The following is an 18397-nucleotide window of genomic DNA, read 5'->3' as shown; positions in this document are numbered from 1 at the left end:
ATCATTTCTGGATTAACATGAAAACATTAAAACTGAGCATGGAAATGTTGAAATTTCCAGTCTTTAATTGATCTTGATAAATCAATATCTGTTTTCATATTGATTTAAACTCACTCAATCAAAATCCCAGAGAGCTGCTCTTTCGTTGCTTCTTTGGCCTCCAAATACTTTCGCTTTTGGAAGCTAAACCTGGGTTTATCGTGAACTCTAAAGTTTTTTTTTAAATCTGATTAAGTTTGTCCAGCTGCCAAAAAGAGTGAAATAACCCTTTATGAATCTTGTAAGCCAGTCACTGTGTTGTTTCAAAACTCAATAAACCCCGACTAGATAGATATTTTGAATTGAAATGTCCATAATGGATGGAAAGAAATGCCAGAAAATGGAATCTGGAAATTATGAATATTTGAAATCTAAACACTGTAGGAACTGTGTAGCAGGTTACTACTATAACTGGTTCAGTTTCACCATTATGCACATTATATTATTCTATTTTGCCTTTATATACACCATATTTTCCGCACTATAAGGCGTACCTTCAATGAATGGCCTAGTTTAAAACTTTTTTAATATATAAGGCGCACCGCATTGTAAGGCGCATAAAATAGGCGCTACAGTTAGGGTTGCCACCCGTACCGTATTGAACGTATACAGGACAAGATTTGTTCTGTACTCTACAAATGTGGATGTATAATAATAAAAAAAGAGGTCTAGAGTACTTTATATAGCATCCTGCCCCATTCATTGTTTCACTCACGGTGTTGGTGTTGCGATATTGTGTTCAACTGCTTTCTGGGTAACACAGACCAACCGACACGCTGCCACCACAGTCTCTTTCTCTCTTCTCCCGAGCCCCCAGGCTTTAAATGTATAGAGGCTGGTCCCTTGGTAACTCTAGTCGAAGCACCCCGGATGAATATCTCTCCGGTCGGCCAGGAGAGCCTTTCGCGACTGGGCCGGGTGTGTTGCCGGACGACTGTCACCCTTCTCCGTTCGCGCGCAGCATATTGGTGGAGAACGTGGTGCTAAATGCCCTGCAGACGACCTGATTATCAGGTCGGTAGGCAGATAGGTCAGTCAAACTTTATTAACAAACCAGCGTTCTGACAACTATCCCAGCATGCACCGCGCGCTTCTTCTTCTACGGGCGAAAATGAAGTCGGCGGCTGCTTACCGTAGTTGCTAGACCTGTTGTGGCTCAATATTGGTCCATATATAAGGCACACCGGGTTATAAGGCGCACTGTCGGGTTTTGAGGAAATTGAAGGTTTTTAGGTGCGCCTTATAGTGCGGAAAATACGGTATATGTGATGCCACGGAGATTCAGGATCTCAATCCAATTCTCACTTGTCTAGATCTTCACAAGTTTGAAGTCGAGTCTTTGTGCTGAAAATGAGTCAAAGCTCAAAGATGAAGGGGGAAAAAAATCCCTGCAGTGTTTAGACTTTTTGTATTGTTAAACTTATTCTAAAACTGGCAGCACAAAAATATATAAAGTTTTGTGCCCACGTTGATGGTAGTGGCTCCATCAAAACGAGGTGCCTGGATTCGTCCATCCAGGCGGCAACACCCTGGGCAGGTCGCGTGCATCACCAAGTATCATCTGTGTACCTGCAACTTTCGCAACATTTTATTTGCATGGCAGCCATATTGGATACTGAGCTCAGAGCAGCTCAGCAACCTTCGACATGTCAGTTCACAACGTAATCCTAGACACATTTACAATTGGAAGCTTGAAAATCTAGTTTCCATGTTCAAATTTATCTCCCAGTAGTACTTGTAGTGATAGATGAAACACTGGGTTCAATTTGCTTATGAAGTTGGAACGTAGAACTGGAAATTACTTTACGGTTGAGTAGAGCTTGTTAGATTTGTTAATTAAAAAAAAAACGGGGGGATTTGGTAACTGTTGTGTCTTGTTACCATGGCAGTAGCATAATAAGATGACTTATTTTTCACCACATTCAAAAAAAACATTTTTCCATGTTGAATTAGTTGTTCTGTCTGCTAGACAAGTACTGGTTTAATAAAACACAAACAGCAACCAGTGCACGATGTGCGCAGAGGCTGTGCTGGATGCTGAACTGCAATGTTTTCTTGTAGGAAACATAACTTCAAGTGGCGTTCTTGTGTTTTTTTCTTACTAGAAACTCAGAAAATCAAACATCTCACTGACGGATATCAACTTTTTGGTCTTTATGGTAGCCTGACAGTTTCATGCCCAGATAGACTTCTCACTTGGAAAGCAAAATAAAATTTTGATGAAAAGATGACATTTCCAAATGTCAACTTGCAATTTCAAAAGAATTAATGAACAAGTAGTAGTAAATAATGAACTCTGTTATACTTAATCCATCTGCTTAATTCATCATTTAGGTATTTATCAGTCTTGAATCTTTAATTTTACAAACGTGACGCATCATCTCTCTGCACAACCAACCAGAAAGCTTAAAATGCAGAGCTGGGGATTGACTCTACATCAGAGAACACACTTTGCTTTAGATACGGCATTAGTGTGTACAGAAAGTGCGGCAACAGCACACTTCAAGGGACGTTCAGTCGTGTCTGTGAGAGAAAATTAACTTGTTTCAGGAGGAGGGAATCCCTGGAGAAATCTGGGTTTTAATCTAAAGACCATTACCCGGCTTCACATCTGCATCTTTTCAATATGGAGGCAAGGTGTAAAGCCCCCGCGCTGTGCTGCAGTCTTTGCCTCTCGCATGCCTCTTAATGAGGCAAGGAGGACAGCTTCGCGCTCGCCGGGAGCCGGGGGCTGCATGTGCCACACGACGGAGCAGCGCTGCAAGTCAGAGACAGGCCGTAACTGTGAAGGCTGCAGCCTGGCTGATAGGAGCCTGCAGAGGTCTGCTTAAGCTTCTCCATCGCTGAGAGTCAGAGCTTCACCCACGGGCCAGCTGGCACTCAGATCCTTCTCTTTCCTCCACTCCAAATCAACTTAAAGCCGGAGGAGAAACGTTTTCTCTAAAAAAGACAAGGAAGAGAAGACACGGACCCAGAGCCCGTCAAGCTGGTCCCAGCAGGCCTAAGCTCCGGTGGAAATACATCACAAACAAATACTTTATAAAGCGCTAATGAACTTGGAGCGCAGAATGTAAAACCAGCCACAATCGTCCTCTTATCTCTCTCCGCCTTCTTGGCCATCAGAGGCGTGCGGTTCTGTGTCATTGTACTGCTGCATTGAGCTCCGGTCCAGAGTCCTGGCAGCTTTGTTTTATGTGAGTGCAGCAGCTAAATGATTTGTCTCTCATATAATTCTGTTCTTCTATGGGGTATAAAGATAAGAATTAATCTGTACTTCTTATAATTTCCCTGCGCCAAAGCGAGCTAGTTTAATCGCCTGTGGGAATGTGGAATTGTTCACTAAGATGGACTAAATTTGTTGCGCCACAATTTTCTACGAGCTTAGAGGACCTTCAGCTCCCTGACCGTCGCACAGCTCTTCCTTTCTACGTCTTTGTCTGCAGGTTAATTTGCTGTTTCCAGTTCAGAATAAGAATCCATCAAGGGCAAAAAGGTTGTTTTTTTTTTATTCTTTTAAGATACAAGTGAAGTGAGGTGCAGTTTATTTTGTCAGTAAGATTGAAACGTTTACATTTCGGATTAAGGCCTGTTGACAGGTTTAGTCATCCATGTTTTGTTTTGTTTTTTCCAAAAGTGGGTTGGTTGAACTGCATACAAATTCAGTTAATATGAAAAAAAAAAAACTGAATTAGTGCACAAGGTTGAATTAATTGTAGATTTATACACACAGACTCAAATATATATTTCAGTTTGGTAAAATGTAAACTGTGTTTGAATCGATGTTAGAGCACCTGTGTTTGATTCTGGCTCTTAATTTGAACTAAAGTTTAAAATTTACAAAAAATTTTTGCAGCTAAACAGAGCCCATATCATGATGCTGCCACTCATATCAGCATCATGATATGAGTTTTGACATACCACCTGTCAAAACTCGTTTTGACAGGTGGTATGTTGTTATCTGGTCTAAAACTCCTCCAACTACGTTTTTTGCCAACGCGGCAAAATATCTCAACTTTTGCATCATCTGACCATAACAGAATGTTTTTGAGTTTTTTTTAGAAAGCATTTGCGCTGCTGTCCATGTGGAAAGACTCAACTTTGGAGCTGATGCTTCTTTTTTGCTCAGTGCCTTTTCAGTCTACAGTGATGTTCAGCCGACTTTCCTGTGGATGCTCACACTGCTGTTCTTGTAGCTCTTAGTGTGAAAGCTGTGAGCTTTGTACGTTCATTAGTTGTTCTTATTCTAGCCTAGGACAGTTTGTGTCAGGTGACTGAGAAATAGGCAATTATGCCAAAAAAAAATCCCAAAAACTAAGAAACATCTAATACTAGTTTAGGATTGGATAGAGGAGCCAAACATCAGGCTGTTAGACTGGTATTTTAATCCTATTAAAAATGTTTGAACATATGAAAAACTTTATTCTGTGCCTGGAAACCAAGAACTTTAAAGAGCTCAACCTGCTCTACCAAGAGCAGTAATAAAAAATAAAAAAAACCTCACCAAATTATACCAGAAGCTTGTTGATGGCTAAAAATACTGCACATATTTTCTCTGCGACTTGCTGAAAGACATTTTTGCCTCATAATAGACAGGCTGTGGGTGTGCAGTTCTATGAGGCTTGTTGATCAGATTAATGGTAACTTTTGAAAATATCCTTATCACTGACCTCATGTTTCAGTATTAACATTTCTGCACTAAAAGTTATTTATTTGTTTGATTATTAATTCGCTGTAAGAGGCCTTAAGTAAATGACTGATTTTCTTGTGCAAGCAGATTGCAGCTCAAGCAGGATGAAGTTGAAGTCATGCAGTATAATCACGGCTTGCTTCCATATTAGATAATAACGCTGTAAACGTCCTCCCACCTGCAGGAGTCTCCGGCCGGTGAGCTCGCCTCCCCCCTCACCCCCGTGACTCCCCCCATGGAAAACATCAACGGCACGGATGAGATCTGCGACACGACTCCCAACTCGGACAGCCGTCCGGAGCCGTCGCAGAACGCTCTGGCTTTCGCACACAGGTATATCCCGCTGCAGTGCTCGTCGGCAAAAGATTAGCACCAGGATCACTTTTATTACTTCACCCGAGCAATGATGGTTGTGAGTTTTTTTGTTTTTTCTGTCCGCTTGTCCGTCGGTGCAGACGTTAACAGTCCTTCTCTGTCGCTCTCCCGTGTGTCTGCGTTCACCTCTATATCCGTTCCATGTGAGCACAGAAGAGTGAACTCCCTGTATTCACCGCTGCTTTCTCGTGTTTTTTCCTCTTTAGGGAGCAGCTTAAGACTTGTCGGGTCTGCTCTTTCTGATAGTCCCGACTGCTGCGACACCGTGACTTCTCTAAACACACACACAAAAAAAAAAAAAAATCACAACAGTTTTACATGTAATGTTTTTCTAAAATAAGAGCCTGACTTCAGGTTTGCAGAAGGGTGGGTGCTGTTTTCCGATACATCATGATGCACTGAATATTTATTACTCAACGTAAGAATAACTGAAACTCCTGTAAGGAGGGATGCAATGAAATGGGTGCATAAGACGTTTTTTTTACTGGAATTATAGCATTTACATATTGTTCAATTGTTCCAACCAGCAAGCAATGTAACTTAGATTGTTTCTCAGGACTGATGAACCGTTATCCACTTTATTTTTTTTTTGTCTAATCTGAGCATGCTCTGTGAGGAACCTCACACACACATGTCCATCTACAGAGCCTTGCTAATATACATACGCGCTCGTGGATTGGTTTCATATTTTGTCACGTTTCAATCACAAAATTCAAAGCGTTGTAATGCAGTTGTTTGTTGCAACAAAGTATTTTATTAATGTAGAAGGAATTTTTTTTTCTTTCTTACAAATAAAACTCTAAAAAGTGTGGTGTGCATTTGTATTCAAACTATCTGGGTCAATAATTTGTGAAACCACCATTTGTGTTTTTTGGGGTGTATCTTGGACATGTAGAGGTTAATATTTGTGCCCATTTTTGTTTTCCAAATTGGATTTAACCCCGAATGTTGACATGTTGTTATAAACCAAGAACTTCTTCCATTAATCAAGTTTTTATTGGAGAAAAAAAACAACTTGTGTTGGTCCATCACTTTTGGTAATTGTGATCGTAACGTGACAAACCGTGTGGGAAAGTTTCAACGGGGGCGCGGACGCGCTCTCGTATATGTACGACTACTGCAGTGCAATAACATGAATGCAAATTCAAATCTCTTGTCTGAGCAGGTGTTGCTGTGACACCTATGCATGCACAATTACCGCTGTACACATTCCTCCAAGTCTTGTGGGCAGACTGCAAACTAAAATGTGATTTCCAACCTTTGCTGATGTGCACCTGTCTCTTTAAGACATCACTCGGGCTCACTGTGGTGTAAAATGGCTCCGAAAGGTGCGGCTGCGGGGTACGTCGCCAAAAATGTGTCGACGAAGTGTTTATGTAAGACTTATGTAACACGATGTGGGTAGTGGGAGGCATGGAGAGAGCAAGACAGACACACAGATTGTGTGTGTCAGAGAGGAACGTGATTTGTATAAAGTCTGTACGTGAGTCACCGATACCTAAATGTCCAGGATCAGCGTACAGTGCATCGCTGAAGTAAATAAAGTGGAGAGACAGAGAGAGAGAGAGAGAGAGAGAGAGAGAGAGGGGGATCAGTTTGAGTTGTTTAAAGAGTAACATCTTATTTTGTCGTGAAATGTACACTACAGGCTTTTCCTTTTTGTGAAATATCTGTAACTTTGTGCCACTTCTATTGTTGTCTGTAGCTGAGATTCATTTTAATTAAAGATGTCACTTCCTGACTTCAAATATGGTTGTTCTGGTGTTTGAGTGAAGAAGCATAGTGTGTTTTTGAATACAGCTCTGGTCAAAAGTTTGCATACACTTACTACTGGCATGAATGTCATTCACTTTAGGTCCCAAATGATACATTTGAACAGTTCCCTCTATCGGGGTTGGAGTGATTTTCAACAAGAACTTGAGGGAAAAGTTTGCTTGTGGATTTCCTTTAAACCACACAGGGTCGAAATTGTACTTACAGATTCAAATGTGTAAATACATTTTCACTAACATCAGATTACATGTTCTTCAGCGCGTCGTAGGGAAACGACACACGTTTTTTCACCCTAATCAAACTTCAGGTGTAATTTTTGGCTGGATATTTGAGCACCCTTTTAAGCAGAATTAACAGATTTGACCTAAATTGTTTAGTTTTCTTGAATGGGCCAAATGTTATCACCCACTTTGTGTACAGCTGAGGTTGGGGGCTTTCCAGAAAACCTTAATGTATTATGTTTCATCCAATTTAATACCAACTTTGTTGTGTTTTTGAGGTTATCAGTTTGTGTCAACCGTCTGTTTATTTTATATGAAACTTGAAGAATTTGGTTGCCATCCTACTTCCTTATCCTTATTCCATCTATTTTGCGCAATGGCCAGTGTCACTGTCAACTAATAAAACCCCCAGCATGACTCTGCCACCACTCTGCTCCACAGCTGATACAGTGTTCCTGTAGTTTGAAAGTCTAAACTTTACTCAGAGATGTTTGAGGTCAAACATCTCAATGTATGGCTAATTTGACCGTGATGTTTTTCTCCATAAGAGAGATGGTCTTTAAAAGTTAAAGTGGCAAATTTGAGTGTCATTTTGACCTTTTTTTCACGGTTTGCAGCCCCTCAGGCCACATTAAAATGAAACTTCCTTTGCTGTTCGTGATAAGTTTTTTTTGTCGTGTTTGTTCCTGGGTTTTTCCTGAACATGTCAAACTCCTGGAAGTTTGGGTTAGATGGTTGAAACGTAATGACTATTAGGTGTTCCAAGAGAGCAATGATCCCAAACAATCATCAAACTTGGTCTTAAAATTGATAAATTAGGATTTAAGGAGCTTTTGGAATGACGGAAAACTCTATTGAAGTCTGAGGCAATAAACTTTATCTCTACAAAGACAAGTGGTAAAAAAATTTTTTTTTTAAATAAAAAAATCCAGAATTACAGGAGAAGCTTTTTCATTTCTACAAAAAGCACCTGATGTTCCTGCAGATCACTTCAGGATATGTAAACAAGCATTGAGGACGATGTATGTGTATATTTGAGCCTGATCGTATATTCTTGCGACCCTTTGGGGATTAAAGAAAGCTCAAGTATCATTTCAAAACTGCACCTCAAAATTCATGTCCAGGGGTTTGTTGTGTCATCATTTTGCTGTTAAGAAGAAACACTTTGAATGCTTATCAAAATCCAAATATTACTGCATTGAAGCCCACAGTGAAGCTTTGCAAACTCCTGACCATAACTGTAGGAAAACATCAACATCCAGAGATTATCAGACAGATTTCTGGGTATTGTTGAAGTACCTTACCATTACGTGAAGCTGCACAGATCAATGCAGCGAAAGAGACAGAGAGAGACCGAGCGATATGTGGAGAGGACACCCACTGCCTGCTGCAGCTTAGCTGGTGTTTCTATTAATGCTGCGTGCGTGGGAGACGGGGTCGACTCTGCAAGTGTGCATGTAACAAGCGAACCTCACTCACACTTTCGCAGATATGCAGCAACAGAGGATGTGAGAATCATAAAGCTTTTGCTGCTTTTATTTCTCTGACTCACATCTTCCTACATGCACACAAGAAGGTTCATCACGTGTATTTCTACTTGTTAAAACGTACATTGAATGAATTTTGAGTGTGTGTCCCGTTGTATGCAGAGCCAAAACCCTCAAAAAATGCAGGTGCTAGTAGCGATACTTATGCAAAAAAAAATAAAAATAAAATAAAATAAATTCCAGACCTCCGCAAGCAGTCTTGGCACATCTGGAGTTGGATGTGCGCTGGTCTCTGCGGGACGCAGCGCAGCGCAGCGCTCTGCGTGGGCAGGTGTATGTGGGAGCAGGGAACAGATGAGGAGAGAAGTGGAGGAAAGACGAGTTTCTTAAATCGGGATGTGGGCGCATTTGGCAGATCCTTCGCTGGAGTGGTTCTGAATGGTTTTTATTGATGTTATTGGACCTTTTCGGTTTGGACTTCCTGGGTTGCACGTGAACGGTCCTCTGGTGTTGGAGGATGTAGGCGTCAGGTTGTGGGTTTGGGTGAAAGGAGATCGCTGCGACGTCTCCACGGTTCCTCCTCTGCTGCCATGGCAACTGCTGTGCCTCGCTGTTTTTTTTTTTATTTTTATTTTTTGAATTGCTGTGTGAGGAGGGAGAACCTACCTGAATACCAACAGTGGTCAGGACACTTGGGAGGGCTGCGAAAAAAACCTGTGTGCGTGTCACACGTTTACACTTTGCTCTCTTGTCTTTTTATTCAGAATGAACAAACTTTTAAATATGTTTTTATGTAGTAAAACACATAGCAAAGAGTTAAGAGTTTATTTACAGCTGATGAAATACCGGTAATATGTACAAGTAGCAACAATTACATTCAGAAATGAGAAAAAGTTTAAAAGCACAACTTTTTTTTGGACGCGTTAAATTTCTGTTCTTCTGAGAAAAATCACACAATTTGGTCCTGAATTTTTTTTCAAAAATTTCCATGAAATATTTTCTGCTTTGTATACAAATGTACAAAATAAGTTTAAAAAAAACACACACACAATCATGTAATCTTGTTTAGCAACGCAGAAAATTACACAGAAAACTGCCTAGCACAGATTATTATAATTTTTTTTTGCAATGAAAAATCATCTTCCGTCAGTATCTCAACAACATAGCAGCTTCTAACTTACCCACCATATGTCTCTGTCCTCAGCCAGAAATGCTCTCAGACGACCCCCACCCCCTCCAACCATTTCAGCCTCTAAAAAAAGCGCCGCGGCGTCTTGTCCTTTTGTCTCTTGTCTCCCTCCGCTGATGTCCCTGCGCTCCCTCCGTCTGTCTCCATCCTCACATCTTGACGTCTCGCCCGCTCTCTGCCTCTCCGAGCTGCTGTGTGAGGTTTATACATTGGCGGGAGCGGTGACAGCGCCGCTCCGTCCTTGTGCGTGAGCGTGCGTGCGTGCGTGTGTGTGTGCGCGTACGGCTGAGTGTCAGTTTTGCATGTGCACGTGTAGGACGAGGTGTCGTCTCCCTCGTATGCGTCACACATGCAGACACGCTTGCGGAGCGGGGTGGATGTTGCGTAAGGACTGAAGGCGAGCTGTAGGAGTTCAGTGGGAATCATATCAGGGCTTTCTCCGTCTTTCACACCTCACAGAGTGGGTGTTGTGGCTCAGCAGAGGGATGCTGCAGTGTGAGAGGATACAGAGTGTGTGTGTGCTTGTGTTAGAGAAAAGATGGAGTGAAACTGAGAATATAGCCGCCTCCATCTGTCCCGGAGTCTCTTTTTTTTCATATACACAAGTCAACATAAGAGCCTCTAAAAAGTTCCAAGTTTTGCAAATTCTGGCAAGATCAGATATTTAGTGAGTTGCATTTTTAATGAGTGAATTTCAAATTCTGCATCTGTTACAGTGACTTTGGGAGAAACTGGAGCTTTCCTTTCAATTAGTTGAATGTCTTTTGCTTTGAGGGTCAAAATCTTCAATCTTCTAAAAGCGATATTTTAAAGAAATTAACAAAACTGCAGAATTTTTTTTATATAAATGGAATATGAAAATCATTGGGAATCTGAAATATAAAAAGGAAGCTGGCAGTTTGCCTGGTAATAAAAGGCGTAATATTTCCTAAATGTTTCGGGTTGTTTGTTTCCTGTTTCCTTGATCTAAAGTTTTTTTTGGTCTCTCCTCAGCAGAAAACATAGGAGCAGACACAGAGATGTGATTCTTTAAACATTGCTGTATTTAATTAATGAATGGGATGGAGTCAGTGTTTCAGTAAAAGTCACTGGATCTTTCAGTCCTATTTACTGAAATCAAAATGACAGCAAAAAACATGGCCTATAAAAGACCAATGCTTTGTGTTGTGCCAAATATTTATCATTTTAAGATTTTGTCAGTGAAAATCCCTACATTAAAGATTAGAAACAGTATCTACCGTAGACACTCGTACTAAACAACTTCATTCCATTCTTGAATTGCGCTTGAAGGCCACACAAAATCATTGTGAGGGCCACAAATAGCCCATGTACCATACTTTGGACACCTTTGCCTTATTCAGCAATATGTTTCTCTGAAATATTATCATAAATAATAATAATAATAATAATAATAATAATAATAATAATAATAATAATAATAATTTACCTGTTGTTATCTCTTATCGTGATAACAACAGAGACAAAAGGAACGTTTTGCTGAAGTTTATACCTTCTTGGACATTGTTTATTTGTAATAAACAGTTATTCCTCACCTAGTTTGATCTCTACTAAATAAAAATACTCAAAACAGATGCCATATTTTCTAAAATTGTATGTTTTATGCAAACATATTTGAAGTTTAAGCTGCTTTGGAATATTCTTTAATGCATCTTTCTGTGGTTTGTCTTATTTAACTTTTGGTTGTTTCTTCCTTTGAGCCTAGATTTTTTTTAAATTACAACATTAAACTGATTTGACTGTTCAAGTGTGAATTATCACACTCTACTGACCTACTTAGATAGAATGCAACTATTCGCAGATAACAACTTCGTTATCAGCTGTTATTTAAATAATGTTACACATTCTGTTCCTCTAATCCCAGTTCGCTTTATTACTATAATGCAATAAGCGTTAACATGCAGTTAAAACTCTGCTGAACTGTATTGCTGCATTCAACCAAGAATATTTTATTGCTTGCCTGACTTTGTCTTAGTAAATGTATTCAGTGTCTCGTTTATCGCACAATCTGTACGTCTGCAAACAGTGTAGGATTATAATCAACCCATGAGATTCACAGCCAAAGAATCTGAAAAGTGACCAAAAAAAGAGACATTTGACTCACTTACTGGTGATAGCTGGTATGATTTCTCTGATCCGACCCAACATTAGTTGATTTTTTTTTAAACAACTCCTCAAACAGCTTGCTCCATATAATTGCAATAATGCTGTGATTGTTTATTGATAATAATAAGCAATCACATTAAGAAGCACTCTGGAGCCCATTTAGCGCTTTGGAGAGCGCACAGCATGTAAATGTAAATAAATGTCAAAGGATGAAACAGCAGCAGCAGAGAGGTAAATTGTTCTGGAGTTTATCCTTACCTTGATGGAGAGAAAGTCTGGAGGAAATAACCACCGTAGATAAACACAGCCTCAAATCCCAAATTGATCCTGCTGTTCCTGTCGCTGTCAGTCGACAGGGTGTTCAAAGAGATGAGATCATATGGGATCAAATCGACAGATCTCACATGGGGCTCCTTAATGTGTTGTGATGATCATGGTGTGAATAGTTTGTTTTTTCAAAAGAGGGAAACTCTGTTAGAACACTTTTCAGCACAATAGTCAGCTGGTCTCGGCTAAAAGAGAAGTTTTGGTTTTTTTTTTACTTGACGGGAGATAACCTAGTCTTTTGGTCAGTGCCCATACAGGCTGGTTTAACCCTTGTGCGTGCGAGGACTGAGGCAAACGTGGAGGACTGTGGCAAATGATACAAGTTGTAAACACAAGGGTTAAGAATGAAGAAAAAAGTGTCACCAGATTATGTTTTACACCTCTGTAGAAAAGCTCGTCCACTTTCAAACATATTCGCGTCCATATCCCGCTCCACCTCATTTTGCGTATTTGTACCAAGTACCACGAAGTTCAAGCTTTTCATCGCCTGCGATGCTTACGGCTGGCATCCACAAGCAGCTAACGTTGCCTAATTGAAAACACGCTCTGTACATGTCTGTGTTCTTCAGCCCGGCCATGACAAAACACTGGGAGGCTGAGCTGGAGGCGCTAAAGGGGAACAACGCCAAGCTGACGGCGGCTCTGCTGGAATCCACGGCCAACGTCAAACAGTGGAAACAGCAACTGGCTGCCTACCAAGAGGAGGCAGAGAGACTACACAAACGGGTGAGCAAAGGGAGCGCGTGTTTGTTTTCATGTGTGGTTAAATCATTCTGATCAAATAGGAGCACTCGTTTAGGAAGGGACACTGTGAAGTCGAGATGAAAGCAAGAAACAGACGAGAGGGTGGGTGGGGGGAGTAAAGAAAAAGGCATGCTGGGAGACAGATTGAGATCAGGAGTTTGGTGACTAAATCAAAATACCCATCGTATCCCTGCAGGTGACGGAGCTTGAGTGCCAGAGTAACCAAACCCCGGTGATCAAATCCCAAAAGACGGAACTCAACCAAACCATAGAGGAGCTGGAGAACGTGCTGCGAGACAAAGAAGAGGTGTGTTTCTGCAAGAGTAAAGAGGGGAGAAGTAGAAGTAAAGTTAACATCACACATCCATGTTTGTGCCCCTTCAGGAAATGGAGAAGTTGAAAGAAGAACTGGAAAACATGAATGACCTCATGGAGCAGAAAGACACTCTGACTCAGAAGCTTGAGGTAAGCCTCTCTTCCCTTTGTCACACGCTGTACCTGGCAAAACTGTTTACACTTGTTGAACTTTTTCACATTTTGTCCGATAACCACGGCAACAATAATATCTTTTCCTGGGATTTTGTGAGATAAACCAACACAAATGAGTGGATACCTGTAGAGAACGATTCTTCAGTTCTACCAATCTGTCTGTACTACTTTGAGTTGGTCTGTCACATAAAATCTCAGACTACTGGTTGTAACATCAGACACAATTGGATGTGGAAAATTTCAAGAGACGTAAATCATTTCATAAAGCACTGTGTCTTTAAAAGCAAACAGCTACCTCGCTACACACACGTTTGCGTGACTATCTTTGTGGGGACTTTCCATTGACTTCCATTCATTTCTACATCCTAAACTTACCCTTATCCTAGCCCTATTACTATCCATTACATACCTAACCCTAAGCAAAACTCAATTCACACCTTAGTCCTAAATCTGACCTCTGTCCCAAAAACAGCGTTTCCCCTTGTGGAGACTAGGCTTCGATCCCCACAAGGTGCAGTGGGTCCCCACAACGTAGTATGAATCAGGAAAATGATCCCACAAGGTATTACAAACAAACGCACACACACCAATAACTCGGTTTCATCTTCTGCAGGAGACGGAGCTGCGCAGTCGGGTGCTGGAGGAGCAGCTAGCGGGAGCTGAGCAACGACTGGAGGAGAACCAGGAAGAGCAGGAGAATTTCAGGAAGAGCCTGCGGACGCTGCTGGAGCTGCTAGACGGCAAGATCTTTGAGCTGACGGAGCTCAGAGACACCTTGGCTCGTCTCATAGAGGAAGCCAGCTAGAGACAGAGGGTGTCAACCTTCACAGACAGAGCCATATGATGATTTATTTACAGCCCAGCACACAGACCAATCCCACCCTCCATAACTCCTCGTGTACCCTCACCCACATACATCTGAGACAATGCACTGCCCACACTTACAGTTTAAACACAAGGGGCAGCTGATCCCTGATTTTTACCTTGAAGGCATCAGGTTCCTACCTTCTGCAAGCACTCCTGTAGTTGAACACGATGCAGGGACTACCTCAGCTTGCCTTCTGATTGGCTGTTGTACACTCGGTCAAACCGGTGAAGCTCAGTTGTAGAAAACTGTGCCTCGGCGCCATCTGCTGTCTGAATGGGAGAGCTGCACCGTAGTGCGGAGCATTTACTCAAACACACACATTGCACATTACTCCTCTTTAAAGCGGCCCTCCAGGGGGAAATGTTGAAAGTCATGTGGAAATAATTGCTGTTAAGACTTAAAAGAACTGCGCCAAAGCTTCCAAATTCCCCCCCCCAAAAAAAATGTTGTCCTCTAACTAGCAGATGCTTTGATCCAAAGTGACTTACTGTACAGGAAAGTTTTGAACAGAAGAACCCATGTTTGAGCCCGGGCTGCCGAGGAATGTAACCGGGTTTCGCTTTCGCATCGCTGAACCTCCCCAGCCTGGATTTACGAGGCTGCTTGGAAATGGAGTCTGACAAATATACATATATATATATTTTCTTTTAGCAGAAATGAAGGACTTCTGTATGCCCCCCGCCCCCCACCACCATATTACAAAAACCTATATGACAGATAAGCAATGAATCTTCCAGATGGCCTTTTTTCATGCAACACAAAAATTTGAGTGCTATAGCTGAAATGAGAAATCTCGTATCCAGACAGCTTCCACTATCACAGTAGACATGACCTGTCTTCCTGCCAAACTCAGTGTGGCGTGTGTGTCCCGAGGTTTGATATGATTGTGTGCACTCGCATAGGTGCATCTAAATAAATTGCATCACCAAAAAGTTATTTTAAACTAGTAAATCAATTTAAAAACTGGAATTCATTGTTATTTAGCTTGATTACACAGATAATTGTGTTTTTTAAAGTGTTTATTTATGCCACTTTGATGATTATGGCTTACAGCAAATGGGAACCTTAAAATTATGTTAGAATTATATTACATAAGGCCAATGAAAAAGAATTTAAATACATAAACATGGGCCAACTGAACATTTTGTCCATATGCTACATCTTATATGCATTCACTAATTGGTTGAGGGTTTCTTCTTTTTATTCGCACAAATTGCTGCATTAGAGCGACGTGACATGGATGTAATCGGCCTACAGATCTGCTGAGGTGTTAAGGAAGCCCAGGTTGCTGTAATAATGGCCTTCATTTTGCCTGACTTATGTAAGTCTGGGATTGATAGATTCTCAGGTGGGTTTTGCTGACCAATTAAGCTCTGTGCAAAAGATCTGCAAAACATACTGAACCGCAACTGCAAATGCAAAGCCAGAGAGAGTTATACTGCAATCTTAAAGCTTCACTCGGAAGAAATATTTTGTAGTATACCATATTTCAAGATCACTGCATTCACTCCCCCACACGTGCATATTGATAAAGTATTTAGACAGTTGGATAAATTCTTGAAGAGGCTTTTTTTCCCCCACAATTCAGAGCTCTTTCCTGTTTCTCATGCTGCGTTATTTTTGTACTCAAAAGTTAAGCTTTCTGAGGTCCATGTGTAAAATGCAACATCCCCTGAAGTCGGATTTTTAACTAGTGAATTCGGAAGTTGCTGAGTGTGAGATCGTGGGATCGTCTCCATGGCAACCTCGAGATCAGAAACTAATATGGCTGCTGCTGCACATCAAAAACAGAGCAACAGTTTTAATTGTAAAGCATTTACTTCCACTCCTGATGATTTATATCTCATTAAATCACAGTAATGTTTAGTAATGTAGATGTTCATTTAGTGCTTGAACATATTTAACAACACATTATTTTCATCTTGCTAACTGTAGTTATCAACTAACATCAAACACAAACTTGTGGCACCAAGCTCCATCTCATGAGGCAAATATACAATGTATTATGCTTCTTTTCCTATCAAACTTTTTCCTTCCACTTAACTTTTCATTAGAATTCTTGGGCACAGCACTCTGAACAGCCAGCTTCTTCAGCAAACTGGCTTTCACTCCTTGAGGAAGGTTCCCGATAGTACCTGCTGCGACTTCTACATAAAAAAAAAAAAAATTTTCATTGTCTTGTATAACAATCCAAATTTCTGAAAAAAAAATGGTATTGTTACAAACTGTGAGCCATAATCATCAAAATTAGAAATAAATGCTTGAAACGTTTGACCTTTTGATGAAACAAACGACTCTTTCAGTGGTATGCTACTTTGTTGAGATGAATCTGTACCTGGGCACGTTGTGCTGTTAGAGAGGCCTGCACACACACCCTCACACCCACTCAAACACACACACACTGAGCAATATTAGACAGGCTCTATACAACACCAACTCTATCAGGTACTCTACTCAGTGGGCCCGTCCTGAAGGGTCAAACATGATTAAGCTGATACCCCCCCTCTCCAACAGAAAGTGTACTACTGACCGCATTACTGTGTGGCAGCCCTGCGTGGTGCAAGTAGTGCAAACCGAAGGGCTTACAGAGCGTCATCCTCATGTCTGTAAATCTCCACCCTCAGTGAAACTGGCCACTGATTGTCACGCCTCACTGGTGACTATTCAACCGTTCTCAGTTTATATTCTTTTTTTTTCTTTTTTTTTTTTAAGTAAAGATATAACACTGGTGATATAAATATAAAACTGTACAACACAACTTTCTTATTCTTGCTGGCATTGTAAATGAATGGATGGACAAATCAAAATGCAGTAACACCCTGCGGTGACTTATTGTTGTGTATTAACCCACGGCTGAAAGCTTTTTCTCTGTGTACTGGAAGATTTACAACACCATGTAATAACACCGTGTTACAAGTTTTATACTCTTACTGTATAAAAGCAGCTCTGAAGCCCCGTGAAATCTTCTATTCTCACCCTCCAAAGTCAGCAATTTTTTTTAAAAATTATTTATTTATGTTTTACAGAGCTGTATCTCCACAAGGTGCTGCTGGTCTTATATCTATCTGAGCGCCCAGTTTGCACTGTTATGACACCGTTGTAACTCCATTATATGCCGACAGACTTGCATTTAGCATTAGCACAGTATAATTATGTAGTTTAAAGACCTTCTGTAGTTAGTTACACAGGTTAATACACTGGAATAAGACTCATGTAAAAGGGGGAATGTTACTTATTTTCTGTCTGATGTATGTGTCGAGTGGAGTGACAGAGATGAAATACTTTAATATTAATGCTATTGTTAATGAATGCCTTTGTACAGTAGTGGATAAAATGCTTTTCATTCTCCTGTTTTTGTAACTTATGGTATTTCAGTGTAGGTATTCACATTGTATTTAGAGGTATGAGAAGACTGGCAATATTTTTGACTATTTAAAGTAATTTTGAACTCATGACATTAAAGAGGTACCTCAGGCTTAAGAGATTTCTCAGATTGGTGATATTTGGTCGTTTGCAGGTAAATAGGTTTTGTTAAACGTTATGGTTGAAAACAGGTCAAGAGGCCCACCCGGTTAATTAAAGCTGTGACGATGTGGTCGATGCGGTTCACTGCTCAGGGCAGCATTTTGTCTGTGGGCAGCAAGAGCCCAGGATGAGGGGTTTGGATTATCGCTCCGTTTCACCCCAAACAAGCTGAGGGTTTACCCTGATGCCTGCCTGTCATGTTGTATTTAGCATCAGGTTCCCATTTGAAGCTAAATTAAAGGACTTTCACAATTAGAATTACTTGAACTGATCAAACCTGAAACGGTCAGATATTGATTAATGAATAGATTTGAGATTATTTAACCTTTTATTGAGTTTGCAAAACCTCTTACATGAAGGTGGATTGTGTTCAGTAAATGACTGAGGTTTTTATATGCAAATAACGTTGACAGCCAGGTTGACTTTTCCTTCCACTTCACTACTTTATTGCACTACTTTGGGTTTGTCAATCAGACAGAGTGCATTAAAATGTTCTTCAGTTAAAGAATGCATTCATGGAATTGTTCCAAAATATGAACAATTTAAGGG

At 40.7% G+C, this 18397-nt stretch overlaps 1 protein-coding gene and 1 long non-coding RNA gene across 6 annotated transcripts in view; one reads left to right on the top strand and one right to left on the bottom strand.

Annotated features, from left to right (window-relative positions):
* homer1b (homer scaffold protein 1b) overlaps positions 1–17803 on the top strand; it is a 33401-nt gene extending 15598 nt beyond the window's left edge. For 4 of the 5 annotated variants that reach the window (XM_081610633.1, XM_017306661.2, XM_081610632.1 and 1 more), the window contains 5 exons: positions 4911–5059; positions 12792–12948; positions 13163–13273; positions 13351–13431; positions 14069–17803. In XM_081610633.1, the coding sequence (XP_081466759.1) occupies positions 4911–5059; positions 12792–12948; positions 13163–13273; positions 13351–13431; positions 14069–14260 (690 nt within the window). In that variant the 3' untranslated portion in view covers positions 14261–17803. Of the gene's footprint in view, positions 1–4910; positions 5060–5307; positions 6850–12791; positions 12949–13162; positions 13274–13350; positions 13432–14068 lie in introns of those variants that run through there. The other variant, XM_008418838.3, reaches the window with a different exon arrangement.
* LOC145552793 (uncharacterized) lies at positions 5095–11172 on the bottom strand. Its single transcript, XR_014088910.1, has 2 exons — positions 9768–11172; positions 5095–5375 (listed from the first exon to the last, which is right to left on the bottom strand). It is a non-coding gene; the product is annotated as an uncharacterized LOC145552793 (long non-coding RNA).
* Positions 17804–18397: the final 594 nt, after the last annotated feature.

This window comes from Poecilia reticulata, chromosome 9 (genome assembly GCF_904066995.2).
Source record: "Poecilia reticulata chromosome 9, P_reticulata-male-v2, whole genome shotgun sequence".
In the NCBI taxonomy this organism is placed as follows: Eukaryota; Metazoa; Chordata; class Actinopteri; order Cyprinodontiformes; family Poeciliidae; genus Poecilia; species Poecilia reticulata.
Note: the sequence above shows the minus strand (reverse complement) of the source record. Positions and strands in the feature narration are given on the sequence as shown.